Source organism: Microcaecilia unicolor, chromosome 1 (genome assembly GCF_901765095.1).
Source record: "Microcaecilia unicolor chromosome 1, aMicUni1.1, whole genome shotgun sequence".
NCBI lineage: Eukaryota > Metazoa > Chordata > Amphibia > Gymnophiona > Siphonopidae > Microcaecilia > Microcaecilia unicolor.
This window is the reverse complement of record NC_044031.1, coordinates 675,643,010-675,659,766: the sequence shown is the minus strand read 5'-3', so window position 1 is coordinate 675,659,766 and position 16,757 is coordinate 675,643,010. Positions and strand designations below refer to the sequence as shown.

The window sequence follows — 16,757 nt, the reverse complement described above, 5'->3', positions numbered from 1 at the left end:
GGATTTAGTGATGGGAATTCTTGCCTCACCAATCTATTACATTTCTTTGAAGGGGTGAACAAACATGTGGATAAAGGTGAGCTGGTCAATATTGTTTATCTGGGTTTTCAAAAGGCATTTGACAAAGTATCTCATGAAAGACTCTAGAGGAAATTGGAAAGTCATGGAATAGGAGGCAGTGTCCTGCTGTGGATTAAAAACTTGTTAAAAGATAGAAAACAGAAAGTAGGGTTAAATAGTCAGTATTCTCAATGGAGAAGGGTAGATAGTGGGGTTCCCCAAGGGTCTGTGCTGAGACCACTGCTTTTTAACATATTTATAAATGATCTAGAGATGGGAGTAACTAGTTAGGTAATTAAATTTGCTGATGACAAGGTAAAATTATGTATCATACCTGATAATTTTCTTTCCCTTAATCATAGCCGATCAATCCATAGACTGGTGGGTTGTGACCATCTACCAGCAGGTGGAGATAGAGAGCAATCTTTTGCCTCCCTATACGTGGTCATGTGCTGCCGGAAATTCCCCAGTATGTCGATATCAAAGCTCCATCCACAGGACTCAGCACTTAGAGAATTACACCCACAAAGGGACACTCTGCCCAGCTCACCACCGCCGAAGCGGGGGAGGGAAAATATTCCAGCGCACCACCGCCGGGGCGGTGGGCGGGAAACCACACCCGCCGACGCGGGGGGAACTGGCTTATCCTGCTACCGCAACCGCGGGAGGAGCTGGCTTACCCTAACACCGCCGAAGCGGGAGGGATACAAAGCTACCCTACAGCCGCACGAAGCGGGAGGGATCACTGGCATAATTTAGTTATTAATCCAGCCACCGCCGAAACGGGGGGAGAGGAAGCAGTAGCTCACTGTAACACAAAATCATCTCAACTCGAAGAGACTTCAATTGGAAGAACTTGAACACGAAGTCCTCGTGAACAGGAAATGAAGACTGAACTTGAACCTGAAATATAACCAGAACAAAAATCAATACAGATATCTGGGAGGGGCTATGGATTGATCGGCTATGATTAAGGGAAAGAAAATTATCAGGTATGATACATAATTTTACCTTCCCTATCATCAAGCTGATCAATCCATAGACTGGTGGGATGTACCGAAGCAGTACTCACCCAGGGCGGGACATGGAAATTCCTGAACGCAACACTGAAGCCCCAAACTAGGCCTCGGCCCGAGCAGCCACATCCAAGCGGTAATGTCGTGAGAAGGTATGAGCCGACGACCAAGTAGCCGCTCTGCAAATCTCTTCCAAGGAGACAGATCTGGACTCCGCCATCGAGGCTGCTTGTGCTCTAGTAGAGTGTGCCTTCAGCTGAATGGGCGGAATCTTCCCTGCCGCCACATAAGCTGCCGCGATCGTCTCCTTGACCCAACGTGCCACTGTAGGCTTAGATGCCTGCAGACCCTTAAGAGGGCCTGCGAACAGCACGAACAGGTGATCCGACTTCCGGAAATCATTGGTCACTTCCAAGTATCTGATGATGACCCGTCTAACATCCAGGTATTTGAGCGCAGGGTACTCCTCTGGGTAATCCTCCCTACGAAAGGAGGGTAGGTAAAGCTGCTGATTCACATGGAATCGAGAAACAATCTTGGGCAGGAAGGAGGGCACTGGGCGAATCGATACTCCTGCCTCAGTGAATCGCAGGATCGGCTCTCTACACGAGAGAGCCTGGAGCTCGGAAACTCTTCTGGCTGATGTGATAGCCACCAGGAAGACCGCTTTCAGCGTCAGGTCCTTCAGCGATGCCCTTGGCAAGGGCTCGAAGGGAGGCTTCTGCAAGGTCCGTAGTACCAGACTGAGATTCCACATAGGCACTATAGAGTGCAGAGGGGGGCGCAGGTGATTAACTCCTTTGAGAAAGCCTACCACATCTGGTTGTGAAGCCCCCTTCAGGCGACTCCTGAAGCAAGCTAGAGCCGCCACCTGGACTTTCAGTGAACTGAGCGACAGGCCTTTCTTCAGCCCCACTTGCAGGAACGCCAACACTGAAGAAATTGGAGCCGTGAAGGGCGATACAGAGCCTGCCTCGCACCACGACGCAAAGGTACGCCAAACCCTGGCGTAGGTGGTAGAAGTAGAGCGCTTCCTCGCTCTCAGCATAGTGGCAATGACCTTGTCTGAGAAGCCCTTCTTCCTCAGCCGCTTCCGCTCAAGAGCCAGGCCGTAAGACCAAAGGGGGAGGGATCCTCCATCACCACGGAACCCTGATGTAAAAGGCCCCGCTCCGCTGGCAGCCGCAGAGGGCCGCCCACCGAGAGTCTGACTAAGTCCGCATACCAGGGACGTCTGGGCCAATCCGGACCCACCAGGATCACCCGGCCCGGATGCTTTGCCACCCGGCCTAGCACCCTGCCCATCATGGGCCATGGCGGGAACACGTAGAGAAGCTCCTGTGCAGGCCACTGCTGGAAAAGAGCATTGACTCCCAGAGATGGAGGGTTCCGTCCTCTGCTGAAAAAACGCGGCACTTGGCAATTGGCCGAGGACACCATCAGATCCAGGCTCGGTCGGCCCCAGCGTTTCGTGATGTCCAAGAACGCCCGAGCAGACAGTTGCCACTCTCCGGGATCCAAGGTATGGCGACTGAGAAAGTCCGCCTTGACATTCATGACTCCTGCAATGTGGGCCGCCGACAGTTGTTCCAGATTCGCTTCCGCCCACAGGCATAGCTTCATGGCCTCCTTGGCTAGAGGGGCGCTCCTGGTACCTCCCTGGCAATTGACATAGGCCACAGCCGTGGCATTGTCCGACAGGACCCGCACAGGCCTCCGCACCAGTGCCGGGAGAAACTCTAGAAGCACCAACCGAATGGCTCGGAGTTCCAGGAGGTTGATGGACCATTTTGTTTCTGCAGGAGACCAGAGCCCCTGCGCTGTCCATCCCAGGCAGTGGGCTCCCCAGCCCATCAAACAGGCGTCCGTCGTGACAACAACCCACTCCGGGGTCGTAAGAGGCATTCCTGCGGACAGCTTGCCTGGCCTCAGCCACCAGCTCAGCGCCTTTCGCACCGCTGGATCCAAAGGAAGGCGTACGGCGTAGTCCTCCGCCACAGAAGAGAGTGCTGTAGTGGTCTCATATGAGCCCTGGCCCAGGGCACTACCTCCATCATGGCCGTCATGGAGCCCAACAGCTGCACATAGTCCCAAGCCCGAACAGTAGAGGAGGCTAGGTACTGGTCCACCTGGGTCCAAAGCTTGACGCTCCAGTTGTCCGGCAGGAACACTCTGCCCACTTGGGTGTCGAATCGAACTCCCAGATAATCCAGGGACTGAGTCGGGCGCAGCTGGCTTTTCTCCCAGTTGATGACCCATCCCAGGGAGCTCAGAAGAGCAATGACCCTGTCTGTAGCTCTCCCGCACTCCGCATAGGAAGGGGCTCGGATCAGCCAGTCGTCCAGATAGGGATGGACTCGCACTCCCTCCTTGCGGAGTTGGGCCGCGATGACCACCAATACCTTGGAGAAGGTCCGCGGAGCCGTAGCCAACCCGAACGGGAGGGCTCTGAACTGGAAGTGTCGGCCCAGCACTGCAAAACGCAGAAAGCGCTGATGAGGCGGCCAGATGGGAATATGTAGGTAAGCTTCCTTGATGTCCAGGGAGGCCAGGAATTCTCCCTTTTTCACCGCAGCTATTACTGAGCGGAGGGTCTCCATCCGGAAGTGCCGAAGTTTCAAGGCCCGATTGACTCCCATGAGATCGAGAATAGGCCAAGCAGAGCCTTCTTTCTTTGGCACCACAAAGTAAATGGAGTAGCGCCCCTTGCCAAGCTGATCTACTGGCACCGGGACCACCGCGCCCAGGCGGATCAGGTTGTTCAAGGTCTGCTGCACAGCAGCTGCTTTGACCTGAGACTTGCAAGGAGAGTTTACAAACCCGTCTCTTAGGGGTCGGCAGAACTCTAGCTTATAACCGTCTCTGATGACTTCCAGAACCCAAGCGTCTGAAGTTATCCTGGTCCACTCGCCCAGAAACGAGGACAACCTTCCTCCTATCTGCACTGGGCCATGGACCAGGTCCCCGTCATTGGGTACGCGACCCTGGGGGCGGGCCGGAGGACGAACCTCTTGGACGGCGGTCCCTACGAAAGGAATGCTGCTTGGGGGAGAAGTTCCGTTTGAAGGAAGCAGAGGCAGAGGAGGCCGACTTGCCCGGGCGATACCGACGGGCTTCCTGGAATCGGCCCTTAGAGGAACCAGGACAGGCACTGCCGGCCCGAGTCCTGACCTCCGGCAACCTCTTGCCCTTAGACGTGCCCAGCTCCGTCACGATCTTGTCCAGCTCATCCCCAAAGAGCAGCTTGCCTTTAAAAGGCAGCTTGGCTAGGCGAGATTTAGAGGCATGGTCAGCAGACCAATGCTTAAGCCAGAGCCACCGCCGCGCAGAGACTGTCTGAGCCATACCCTTGTCCGAGGCTCTCAAAACATCATACAGCAAGTCTGCCAAGTAGGCCAAACCCGACTCCAGGGTTGGCCATTCCGCCCTCCAGGAAGGGTCCGAGGGGGAAGCCCGCTGCAAAACAGTCAGACACGCCCTAGCCACGTAGGAGCCGCAAACCGAGGCTTGCAAACTCAGAGCGGCCGCCTCAAAGGACGACTTTAAGGCTGCCTCCATTCTCCTGTCCTGGGCGTCCTTCAGGGCAATGCCACCTTCCACCAGCAGCGCCGTTTTCTTAGTCACGGCAGTGATTAAGGAATCTACCGTGGGCCAGACAAAGGCTTCCCGTTCCCCCTCAGGTAAGGGGTACAGACGGGACATAGCCCTGGCTACTTTCAGGCTCACCTCAGGGGCATCCCATTGCGCTGAAATTAAGGTCTGTATGGCTTCTTGAACGTGGAAGGTTCTAGGCGGGCACTTCGTTCCCAGCGTAATGGCGGAGCCAGTAGAGGTTGAGAGAGAGCCTTCCTCCGGAGAGGCAATCTTCAAAATGCTCATGGCCTGCACAAGCAGATTGGGCAAATCCTCTGAGCGAAAAAGCCGCGCTGCAGAGGGGTCGTCTGCTCCATCCGAGCGAGGATCAGTCTCCTCCATAGATTCCGCTAAGGATCTCTGGGAGAACTCAGACACGCTGCCGTCATCCACATCAGAGGAGACAGAGTCCCCCGAGGGTGGAAGATCCACCCTAGGGCGCTTAAGCATAGAGGCCTCATCACCCCGATCAGAGAGGTGAGCAGGGGCAGTGTTCTGCATAAGAAAGGCCTGATGCAGCAGCAAAATGAACTCAGGGGAGAAACCCCCCAGTCTGTGCATTTCTGCAGCCTGTGCCGTGGCCCTAGAGGCGCCCTCCATCTGCGCTCCCAGTAGCGGGGGAGAGGCGTGTTGCGCGTCCAAAATGGCGTCCGGCGTGAAAAATCCGAGAAGGAGCCGCGAGGGAAGAAGGGCGTTTTAATTTTGCCGACTTCTTACTGTCGCCCGATTCAAGGGTGACCAAGCTGTTAACGTCTCCCATCTCGAGGGCGGCCCAAGAAGAAGCAGACCGAGCCGCGTGGCCGGTCACGACCGGGAGAGCGGCCAGCGGGGGATGGGTGCCTAAGGCGGGAAAGGCCGCAGCGCCGGAGGAAAAACCGGTGAACTCTCCTGGCTCCGAAAGCGCGCCCAAAAAGGGCGACTCTACCTTCGAGCCCCCCGCTTCCCCGCAAACGCGTTCCGGGGAGCGTCTTTTCACGCCCTTGCCATCCGAGGCCATAGCCACGTGGAGACCGTTCGGGGAACTCCCTGCCCGCTAGTAAAAGGTAAAAATTACCTGCTTCTTGCTCCGAGCAGCGACGACTTGTTCCAGTGAGCAGCTGCAAATGGATGTCCTTTTTGAAAGTTTAAAAATTTTTTTTTTTTTTTTTACGGAGCCAGCGGGAGGGGGGAGAAAAGGAGGGACCTGGCACCACCAGGTTTGCACTTGCTCACGAAGAGCCCTCAACCCCAGGTACTCAACAAAACCTAAACAATTAGGCTTGGAGACCTAGCCAGCGCTGCTGCTGTGTGACCACACACCTGCTGAGATAGAGAACATACTGGGGAATTTCCGGCAGCACATGACCACATATAGGGAGGCAAAAGATTGCTCTCTATCTCCACCTGCTGGTAGATGGACACAACCCACCAGTCTATGGATTGATCGGCTTGATGACAGGGAAAGTTTATTCAAAGTTGTTAAATCGCAAGAGGATTGTGAAAAATTACAAGAGGACCTTACGAGACTGGGCATCCAAATAGCAGATAACATTTAATGTGAGCAAGTTCAAAATGATGAATGTGGGAAAAAGGAACCTGAACTATAGCTATGTGACGAAAGGTTCCACATTAGGAGTCACCTACCACAAAAAGGATCTAGGTGTCATTGATGATATGTTGAAACCCTCTGCTCAGCGTGCAGTGGCAGTGAAGAAAGCAAATAGAATGCTACGTATTATTAGGAAAGGAAAGGAATGGAAAACAAAAATGAGGATGTTATAATGCCTTTGTATCGCTCCATGGTGTGACCACACCTTCAATACTGTGTGCAATTCTGGTCCCTGCATCTCAATAAAAGATATAGTGGAAATAGAAAAGGTACAGAGAAGGGCGACAAAAATGACAAAGGGGATTGGATGACTTCCCTATGAGGAAATGTTGAAGTGGCTAGGGCTCTTCAGCTTGGAGAAAAGATGGTTGAGGGGAGATATGATAGAGGTATATAAAATAATGTATGGAGTGGAATGGGTAGACGTGAATCACTTGTTTACTCTTTCCAAAGATATTAGGACTAGGGGGCATGCAATGAAGCTACAAAGTAGTAAATTTAAAACAAATCAGAGAAAATACTTCTTCAATCAACGTGTAATTAAACTCTGAAATTCGCTGCCAGAGAATGTGGTAAAAGCAGTTACCTTGGCACGGTTTAAAAAAAAGGTTTGGATATCTTCCTAAAAGAAAAATCCATAAGCCATTATTAAAATGGACTTGTGAAAATCCACTGCTTATTTCTAGGATAAGCAGCATAAAATGTATTGTACTGTTTTGGGATCTTACCAGGTACATGTGAACTGAATTGTCCACTGTTGGAAACAGGATACTGAGCTTGATGGACCTTCAGTCTGTCCCAGTATGACAACGCTTATGTTCTTATGACTGCTTCTTGGAGCAACTGGTCCAAAAACCAACAAGAAGGGGAGCTATTTTGATCTAGACTCTAGTGGAATGCAGAACGAGGTACGAGAGGTAATGGTGTTGGATCTGCTGGGAAACGGTGATCATAAAATGATCAAATCTGAGCTGATACCTAGAATGAAGTCACTAAAAAAATCTACTGTAGCAGCAATCAATTTTCGAAAGGGTGACTGACAAAATGGTTAAAAAAGCTGAAAGGGTTGGTTGCAAAGGTTAACTTTAAAGGGAAACTTGGCAAAATGATCCATTGACGCAGTATTTGCCGATCAATTCCTCAGCCATGAAAACCACCTTGCAAATATAGACAATGAAAGCGACCAAGAGAGTACCCTGTATCGATGCTGTCTTGTATATTTGGGTATATGGGACAAAAGTTGTGGAAGGAGATTCCTTTGGAGTTGAGGGTGACATATTTTATTACTTTTAAGAAACATCTGAAAGGCTGGTGCTTTCAGAAATATTACTGCTCTTAAGTGTTTGAAATGATTATCTAGTCTCATCTTGAGAACTGATTAGATACTATATTTTTTTATTTTAATTTTTGAATGTTTAATTTGTAATTATTGCATTTTGTGTTTTAATTTTATTCTGTAACTCAAGCTAATTTGGTGAGGTGTACCATCAAATAAAGTCAAGTCTGAAAACAACAAATTCAGTAGTTTTTTTGTTGTTTTTTAGTGCTGCAGAATTGGAGGAATGAAGATCCACCGGGGGGGGGGGGGGAGGGAGGACACTGGTATACCCCTCCCCTGTGGCTTATAGACCATGCTTCCCCAGGGCACCTCCTAACTCAACTGGGTTCCAACTGCCTAACTGGCCAAGAGCTGCACTGCTGCTGGTGATATAAAAATACTGAAGTGTAAGAGCTGCACAAGGTCCTTATAGGAGAGAACACACTTCTGTACTCAACCTGGTGAATGGACACAATATCTACACTTCCTGGACTGATCTGGCACTAAGGAATAAAACATTTTAAATGATCTGTTTCATGAAGTTGCCTCAGCAGAACACTGTTTACAACTCATATCAAAATTAAATACTTTGGGCCGTATGACATTTGAAATCAACTGATTAGAACTTGCAAAATAAGAAATGCTGCAATCGGGCCTCTTGAAAAACCTAAAACCGTCAAAACCTTCTAACTAGCATTTTATTTAAAGACTTGTTTTCCTGACTGAACTGTTGCGTTTCCACAAGATGGTACTGCATTAACAGATTAGATGTCAACACAGTCCTCCACTCCAGCATAGAGGTGCAGCTTAGTGGTTAAGAAAGCAAGCTAGCGCCAGCTGCCATATAACCTTGAGCACGTCAGTTCACCCTCCGCTGCCTCAGTTATCAAGCCTACATTGTGAGGCTTCTGTCTGGGAACAGATAGCTACCCACCATATCTGAATATAACTTGCCTTGAGCTAACAATGAAAAGATATAATCTGAATCCAAATAAATACAAGCGGTGAAAGCAAGCAGAGCATGGCTCATGGAATTCTTTGGCTTTGGTCATGGGGATGCAGGGGTGGTTTTGGAGGGATGGAATAGGTAAGGGGTTGAAGAGTAAGTGGGGCAGAGTTACAGGGCATATCGGTGGATAAGTGGGATAGTTTTTGGGGTGCGGCAGTTATAGGGGATTGTTCTTGGGAGTGAAGGCATTAGGGGTGGGTAGTTGGAAGGCAAATGATTTGGAGAAAGTGGGGAGACTGAAGGATAGCTTTGGTGTTAGGGGATAATGCATGGGATACTTTGTAGGATGGTGGAGTAGTTGCAGGGAGTAATTTTAAGGGATGGGGCCATTTGGGGGTAGTGGGGCAGTTGCAGGGTTGTAATTTTAGAGACTGGTATGGCAGTTGCTGGGAGGCTGAAAAGATAGTTTTGGGGTAGGGGCACTTACAGAAGGGATAGTTTTTTTGTGTGTGTGTGTGGGGGGGGGGGGGGCAAACCCAAGTGAGAAACAGTATGCAAGTTTCTATGCTGCAGAGGTTTATATTGCTTCTCTCACAGAAATGCTCTGGACCATTTTTTAGGAACTTATTTCTCTGGAACTTTCAGTTCAATGGCCTATTTTCGACTCTGATGTGTCAATTCACAGGTTTCATCCCAATCTATTAAATTTTCAGAGAATCATTTTGGTCCCAGAATTCTCAAACTCTTCTGTATAATTCTCTCCTACTTCCTTTAGGTTGGAAAGAATAAAAATCAAAATTAAGTGTACTTCACAGTACTACAGCCACAGAAGACAAAAGCAATGAAGACAAAGCATGTATAGAAACAAACAAAATGAAGGGAACCAGAAAAGAAGTTAATGATCCACAGAAACAAAGTATGTATATTAGCGATCAAAACCAATTTAAGTATTGAAATTTATTTCAGAAATAGGCTTGGGATATAGGAGTCATCAGTATGTGTAAGTTCAAGGAGAGCTGTCCACAACAACACACTATTCAACTTACTGTATTCACTTTGTTAGGCAAATGGACCATAACAAACCTTATTTTTATTTTAAAGTTTAGAGCAATAAAGAATAAAATGTAGCCAAAACTTAATTTGTCTCGTGCAGGGGTTCCCGACCCAGTCCTGGGGACACACCTAGCCAGTCAGGTTTTCAGGATACCCTCAATGAATATGCATGAGATAAATTTGCATAAAGTGGAGTTAGTGCATTTAAATCAGTCTCATGCATATTCATTATGGATATCTTGAAAACCTGACTGGCTAGATGTGTCCCAAGGACACCCTGGTCTAGTGTAAAAAAAAAATGGGTATGTGAACAGCAAAGTTGCTTACCTGTAAAGCTTTATTGAGTGAGAAATTGGTTTACAAACCTATATATATTAGGAAGGCTGAGATGGTAAGTGGTTGGAAAACACAAACCCATATCACACATGTTGCACTTAGAAAGCATGCAAGTTACCAGGCTCCTTAAGATGTACATACTTACATCACAAGCAGTGTTTTTTAATTTGTGTTTCTCTGTCGCAAGTTTTTATCTTTGTGATTGTTAGTAGAGTTGGTTTTCCTTAGGATAAAAGAAAAATAACTACATTTAAATACTACAGTACAGTAGTACAGTGAATTTTCCAGTTGGTCATATATTAATCCATAAAAATTAGAACACTCTACAAGAGGGAGAGCAAATTTCTTTCAAATCTCCCTTCGATACCTGCATATAGTGACATTAAGACCAGTCTTCCAAGAACTAAGGGCTCCTTTTACAAAGTGCCACTACTGATTAGCATGCGCTAAATGTGAAGAAGCCCACTGGAACAGAATGAGCTTCTTTGCTTTGTAAAAGGAGCCCTTCGAAAGCTAATCAAGAAATGTATTAAGTTATGTCCAATAAAAAAAGGTATCATCTTATTTTCTTTTCCATGTTTTATTTTGTTTGATTTCTATTGATAACCTAAAAGGAGCCCTAAATTTTTAATGAACTTACATCCACCTCAAAATAAGAAAAATACGAGGGATCATTTTTTTTCCTAATATATATGTTCCCAAAATATAGAGAAAACATACTGCATGGAAGAAAGATACATTTATACCACTAACAAACATGTATTACTAGGCAATTCTGAATTATAGTCTGCCCAGGGGATTGCAGCAAAGAAGTGGGAGGGGAAGAATAATGAACCTGAAACAGAGGCTTTATACAGACAGAACAAATCACACATACAAAATAGATTATGCCATGGACTAGCTCTCAGAACCCAGAAAGATTTGTCTTTCTGAGCATGTGTAGGAGTTCCCACTCAGTCCTTTTCCTGCCCATGTTTCTCAGCTGGGTTTCATGCTTTGAGGTCAACTCTCTGGGGACAGGGGATAGGTATGCATGTCTGAATTATCCTGCTATCCATACAGAACTCCCATTACAAGATGCAACTTTCTCAGTTGACAGGTAAGATGAATAAACCAAACAAGCAGGGACTCCCAGAGCTATGGATTCTGCTCTATTATTGTCCTTTCTCTGGCACAAGCCCTGCAGACACTGAAAAGGTGAGGAGTTGAGTCAATTGAATAAATTATGCAGCATAGCTTGCTCAAATAAACTGTCCATTCTGGGTAGTTTGTCTAGTAGGTGGAGCACATTGCTGCTTTCTCTGTGTTCTGTCACAATGGAAAAGATTTGTATGTGATCAATGCTGTCATGGTTCTGGTTTGGCGAGTTTTCACTGCCCCTGAACCTTGCTGCCCTACTAGATTGTAGCAATGAGAGATCCAAGCTATGAGGTACACTCCGTCACAGAGGAACCCTAATCATTTGAATCATAAGAGTTGAACAATGCAACTTTTCTTTTATGTAGTAATCCAGTGCTCTGCTACAGTCCAGCATATACACTGGTTCCTCCCCTTTAGTGTTCCGAGGCTTGAGGAAGGTTAGGAGCACTAATGACTAATTGATGCGCATGGGGGGATGGGGGACTTGGTGACTGCAGACCACTACTCTTATTATAAAACTAGGTGTAAAGGCAAGTAGGAAACTAGCCAACAGAGTGACTGAGTTGTAGATGCTCAAGTCACAAAAAGGGACAAGGTCTTTCAGGTTAGAAATTTCAGGTATGGTGTTGCCATGGGCTCACAGGGAAGTCTCATGAGCTCTGCAATGACCACACTCAAATAACGGACTGGCAATTTCTTAGCTGCTAACAGTGTACCATGGGCCTTCATAAATCTGGCACTAAGGGGTGAAAGGAAACAAGGTTTCTTTATATATACAAAAAAACTGGCTGCAATGTGCCAAGGAAAACCTTTAGGGATGAAATGGGTGAGATCTGACAGTAGGCATGTTTTACATTTTTTTGTAATTCCTGGGTATTAACCAGAATCTTATTCCTTAAGCCGCTCTGAACTAGTGCAAGTTATAAGGTTTGGTATTATTATTATTATAGACGTCAAACTCACCAAGATGAAAACCTCCATTTAAAGCTGTAGATCGTCTTTGTTTATCACTGCACCATTTACAGTGAGAACTTCAAGGGCCACAGAGGAAGGCATTCAACATTCAAGCTTTTAGTGCCAGGGAACACAGGTTAGCTGACTAGCTGATTTGGCCCCTGTGGCTCTCTATAAAGATCTTCACATGCCATGGTACGCTGTCTTATGTCAAAAGGGGCATGACCAAAGGGGTATGCCTCTTCAGACACAGGAGCCAAATTATGACAATTGGGGGTGCTGAATTCATGAATTCAACACAAATTCCTCCCCAGGTCAAGAAAGAAAAAAAATGGCCAACTGTGACTATCAGTGACCAGCCTGTATCTAAATGTCAGGAGGAGGGCAGGAAATGTGGATTTCAGGAAGACTCATGTAGCTAAAACAAAGACTAGGGAAGTACTCAAATTCCTTCTAGTCTCTCCCTTCAACCCATCCACACCACACATTACCCCCTAAACAGTGCTTACCAGTCTCTCTCTTCCCTCAATCCATCTACATTCATACTCTCACCCCCACCTCCACTGTTTCATATTCCCCACCAATTTCTTCCTTCTTCCTCCTTATCCACCTCTTCCCCCTCCTTACTCCCTTCACACTGTTTTTAAAAAAGTTTCCCTTCCCAGAGAGGCATAATTTAATTGCTTAAATTTGGAGATGGGGGTTTAATAGCTCTTTGCCTATTCCACTTCTTACATCCTCTGCTCCTCTTTTATCCTTGATCCAGCATTCTCTTTCCCTCAGCTCTCCAGTAAGTTCCAAAGCATCTCTCCTTAGCTAGTCTCCCCTTCCATAAAGGTTTTGCTCTCCCATCCCTTTACTGCTTCTCACTTCTCACGCTTCTCTGCAGGTGATACTTCCTTTCATTATCAGGTTCTAACTCATTTCTCAGTTTGTGACTCTCCATGTCCCACTGGCTTGGAGCATTTCCCTACTCTGCTCTCCCTAACCGCAGGCACATCCCTGTTTTCTGGGACTGGACCTGCTTCCCCATTGCCCGCAGGACTTCTTCTGGGACTCACAAATTCCAGGTCAGTGTCAACCCCATGCCTACAGAGTCCACTTGAGCTTCTCTGCCATATGCCCACCCTGAGCCCTGGAAGCAAACTAAGGGTCACAGATGGAAATCTCAGATTACATGCTGGGTGGGACAGCATGTTCAGCCTACATGATGCTGCTCTAACACCCACAAAACTGGCACCTATGCCTACAGAGCAATCCTGTACTGACTGAAGCATGGCCATGTACAAAGTGGGGGAGCTAAGATCAAGACATAGAAGTCTATGTTGACTCATCCCCTTACTCAGCTGAAATCCTTTAGATGAAAAGCTCAAGGATTCATGGGAGATGAAAGGGCAGGGATTTAAGGTCATATGGACTCCTTTGTAATAACTGGCTCAGGACCTATGCTGGTAGAGACATCATTGAGCCCAGCTCCTACTCCCTATTATGCTAGACTTGGACTCTCCTGGTCAAAGCCCAGGGAGGTTGAGCTTTGTAAAGGAGGAGATTTATAAACCAATCCAGATGGATTTAAACAAGACTGAGGGGATTAAGGCTAACATTTCAAAGGATAACCTGGGGAAAGCGATGGCCTATGCTGTAGTGATGAAGATGCTGATTAATGCTCTAATGCAGCTCATCAGTCAGACAGGGCAGTGTCTTCAAATAAGTTAGGTTTGCGCATAGCATTGATAGTAATGAACCTCACTTTTAAGCCAAGGAGTAAGTGGCGTATAATCTCAACTTCTCAAATTTACCGCCTATGCTCACTGTAGTACTTGCATCATGACAAAGAAAGCTTCTTTCTGGAGTTTATAAGGTGTAAAACATATAGGCAACATATCAAGTTGTGCTTGAAAATTCCTTTTAATCAAGCCTGTGGGATCAATGTAATATGAAATTTCTGTATTCTGCCACATTTTCTTGGTCTCTGACAGCATTGCTTGGAATTTGAATATCTTTAAGCTGCTCATGGTACTCATCACAGACAAAATCTCCATTGCACTCTTGCCTTTCAATTCCTGAGTATCACTAAACCTGAATATCATTCACCTAAAATGACAACATGCATCAATTATATGCAATTTTACCTCTACTTTTTTAAAACAAAAAAATTGTATAAAGAGAAAACATTCTTGGGAGAAAAACATAATATTTACAAAGTGGGGTGACCTATAAAACTAAACTGGGGATAAGAGACTTCATTTCTAATGAAGGCTTCAAGGCATGGCTACTCCCCTTCTCTTTGTCCACTTGATGCACAAAATAATCCTTTGGGACTGACATCTATTATCAGTACCACTCACGTTTTTCTCTTTTAGCACAATGTCTGGTTTTCTTGAATTAAGCATCTTATCGATTGGAATGGAATGTTCTAGGTGATCATAACCTCTGTTTTCTATAATTCTCTTATGGTCATGATTCCAATGCTTTTCTAGTACAGTGATTTTGTCATGTTTACAAAGTTTCCACTGGATGAGACATGCCAACTTAATATACTTTTCATTAGTTAAACCTTCTCTCATCAGAACACTGCATCCAACTACAACATGTATAACCATTTCCAACTATTCTTTACAATATTTATATATGTCAATATTACTAGCTTTTCTTTCTCTTACAGTTGCTGTGAATCAACTTGTCTGTAATCCAATCTCCTCACTATCAATCTCTAATTCTTTGGTTTTAGTTCACATCTCCATAACCATTCAACTGTCCAGTTTTGACAGACATATGGCTCCTGAAGTAACACTTTATATTCCCACTGTATTTGTGCATTTGCCACTTGCTATTTCTTGTTTAATGATCTAATTCTTTAATTTTTTTTTCTCTTGCTTTGCAAACTCTTGCTTCCTTCCCTGTGTGTACTTGTGGATTCTCTACTCGTTGGAATGCTTGTTCAAGTTTAATATTGACAATGGATTATGGACATTTACTTTCATAATTTAATACTTTTTAAGTACTGGGGATCAGTTGAAGTTATTAAATAAACTAGCAGGCCTATGACAGAATTTTCTCTTTGAGGCTCAAGGAGTGAACAAGTCTTGGCACACACCGACTCTTACAAATTACCTCACGAGGATGGAAAAATTTTCTTGTTTGCACATCCAGCTTCTCAAGATCTTTAGGAAACCACTCAAATTCCAAAGTTGCAGGGACTGCCAGCTGATTAATAACTTTTCTTACATTTTTCCATGATGTTAATGCACTTTCAATATCAATTTTAGTCTCCTGTAATATTCTTTACTGATCTATTATTTCAGTGATTTAAGCTTCATTGTTGCTCCTCCTCCACTCCTAGATTTTTGTATAAACCATCCTATTCAAACTCCTTTAGCTCACAGTAAGTCAGAGGGATGCTTTCAGTTTAGCTCAATTTTCCTCTAAGATTGCCTTAGCACATTTATCCAAGCCAAAAGCCATCTGAAAGTCACCCGAGCAGCTTTTCATTACATGGAGCTGTTCCACTAATTGTTGGTCACTGGAACTGAAGAGCTTCAAGTCATCTTCAAACAGTTAAGTGTGATGTAACCTCTGAATCATTACCATCTTCAGGATTCTGTATCCCAAGCAGTTAATGAGTACTCAGTGGATTAAGTGCCAGTGGGGTCCTTTGAAGCTGGTGATATTTTCTTTGTACCTCTGGTTCTCAGATTTCCTTTTCTCTGAAATCTTCTAAGGAAGTTTTCTATTTGGAGATTGATGGCTAAGATGGAGATGGAGCTGTCTCTCACAAGTGTGCAGTTTCTCCAATGCAACAGTAGATAAACTGACCTCTTTGGAAGGAGATTCTGGGGAATGTGCTATTACATGTGAAAGCCATCTTAAAAGAAACGAGGCCTTGAAAATATCCAATAGTGGGTTGAGCAAGGACAACACAGTACTCAAGAACAAACAAAAAAAAAAATGAAAATGTGATACATTGTGATTACAGAATTTTCCATTTTCTAGTATGGTTGCTCCCTAAAACAATATTTTCTTGAGGTTTTTTGTTTAAACAGTTATACTCTGTTAAGAGGGCTAAGAGTAATGGGAGATTTGATTATTTAGAACAAGATAATTTACTTTACTATAGCCTTCTTTGAAGGAGGCCAACAGAGCCACTTGATACTTCAAATAAATTAAATCAGAAACGTTAAGTAGCTAAGTCTCCAGCCAATACAGTTTTGGTATTAACAGAAGATCAAACTGTATCTTTTAAGAAGTTATACTATAAGTAGGGCTGCACATCGATTATAAATTTTAATCGCTTAATTAATTCCCCTTGCATGTCTTCCTCTACAGTGCAAAATATAGACAGCAATTCTCAAAGCTGACCTACTTCAATTACTAAACTGAAAATAAGTCATTTTTCAAAACTTTGTTGTCTGGTGATTTTATTTTTCTAATCATCTTGCTCCCCATCTCTGGTTCTGCTTCCCTCTATCTGTGTTCTGAACCCTGTTTCCAGGAATTCCTTTCCTTTCACTATTTCTTTTCTCTCCTCCTTTCTTCACTTGCTGCCCTATATCCATCTTTCATGTTCAATCTTCCTTCTCTCTTCCCTTCCATTCTATCCATAGGCAGCATTTATTTCCTCTCGTCACTTCAATCTATGTGCCAACAATTCCTCCCTTTCTTCCCATCCATATGCATTTCACTATTTTATTCCCTTCTGTCCCCTCAAAT

General features: G+C 45.3%; 1 protein-coding gene across 1 annotated transcript in view; it reads right to left on the bottom strand.

Moving 5' to 3' along the window:
* Window positions 1–16,757, bottom strand: part of NPTN (neuroplastin) — a 215,339-nt gene that overhangs the window by 47,895 nt on the left and 150,687 nt on the right. Inside the window, exon 9 of the mRNA XM_030191465.1 lies at window positions 10,099–10,176. Coding sequence (XP_030047325.1) covers window positions 10,116–10,176 — 61 coding nt within the window. The 3' untranslated portion in view covers window positions 10,099–10,115. The remainder of the gene's footprint in view (window positions 1–10,098; window positions 10,177–16,757) is intronic.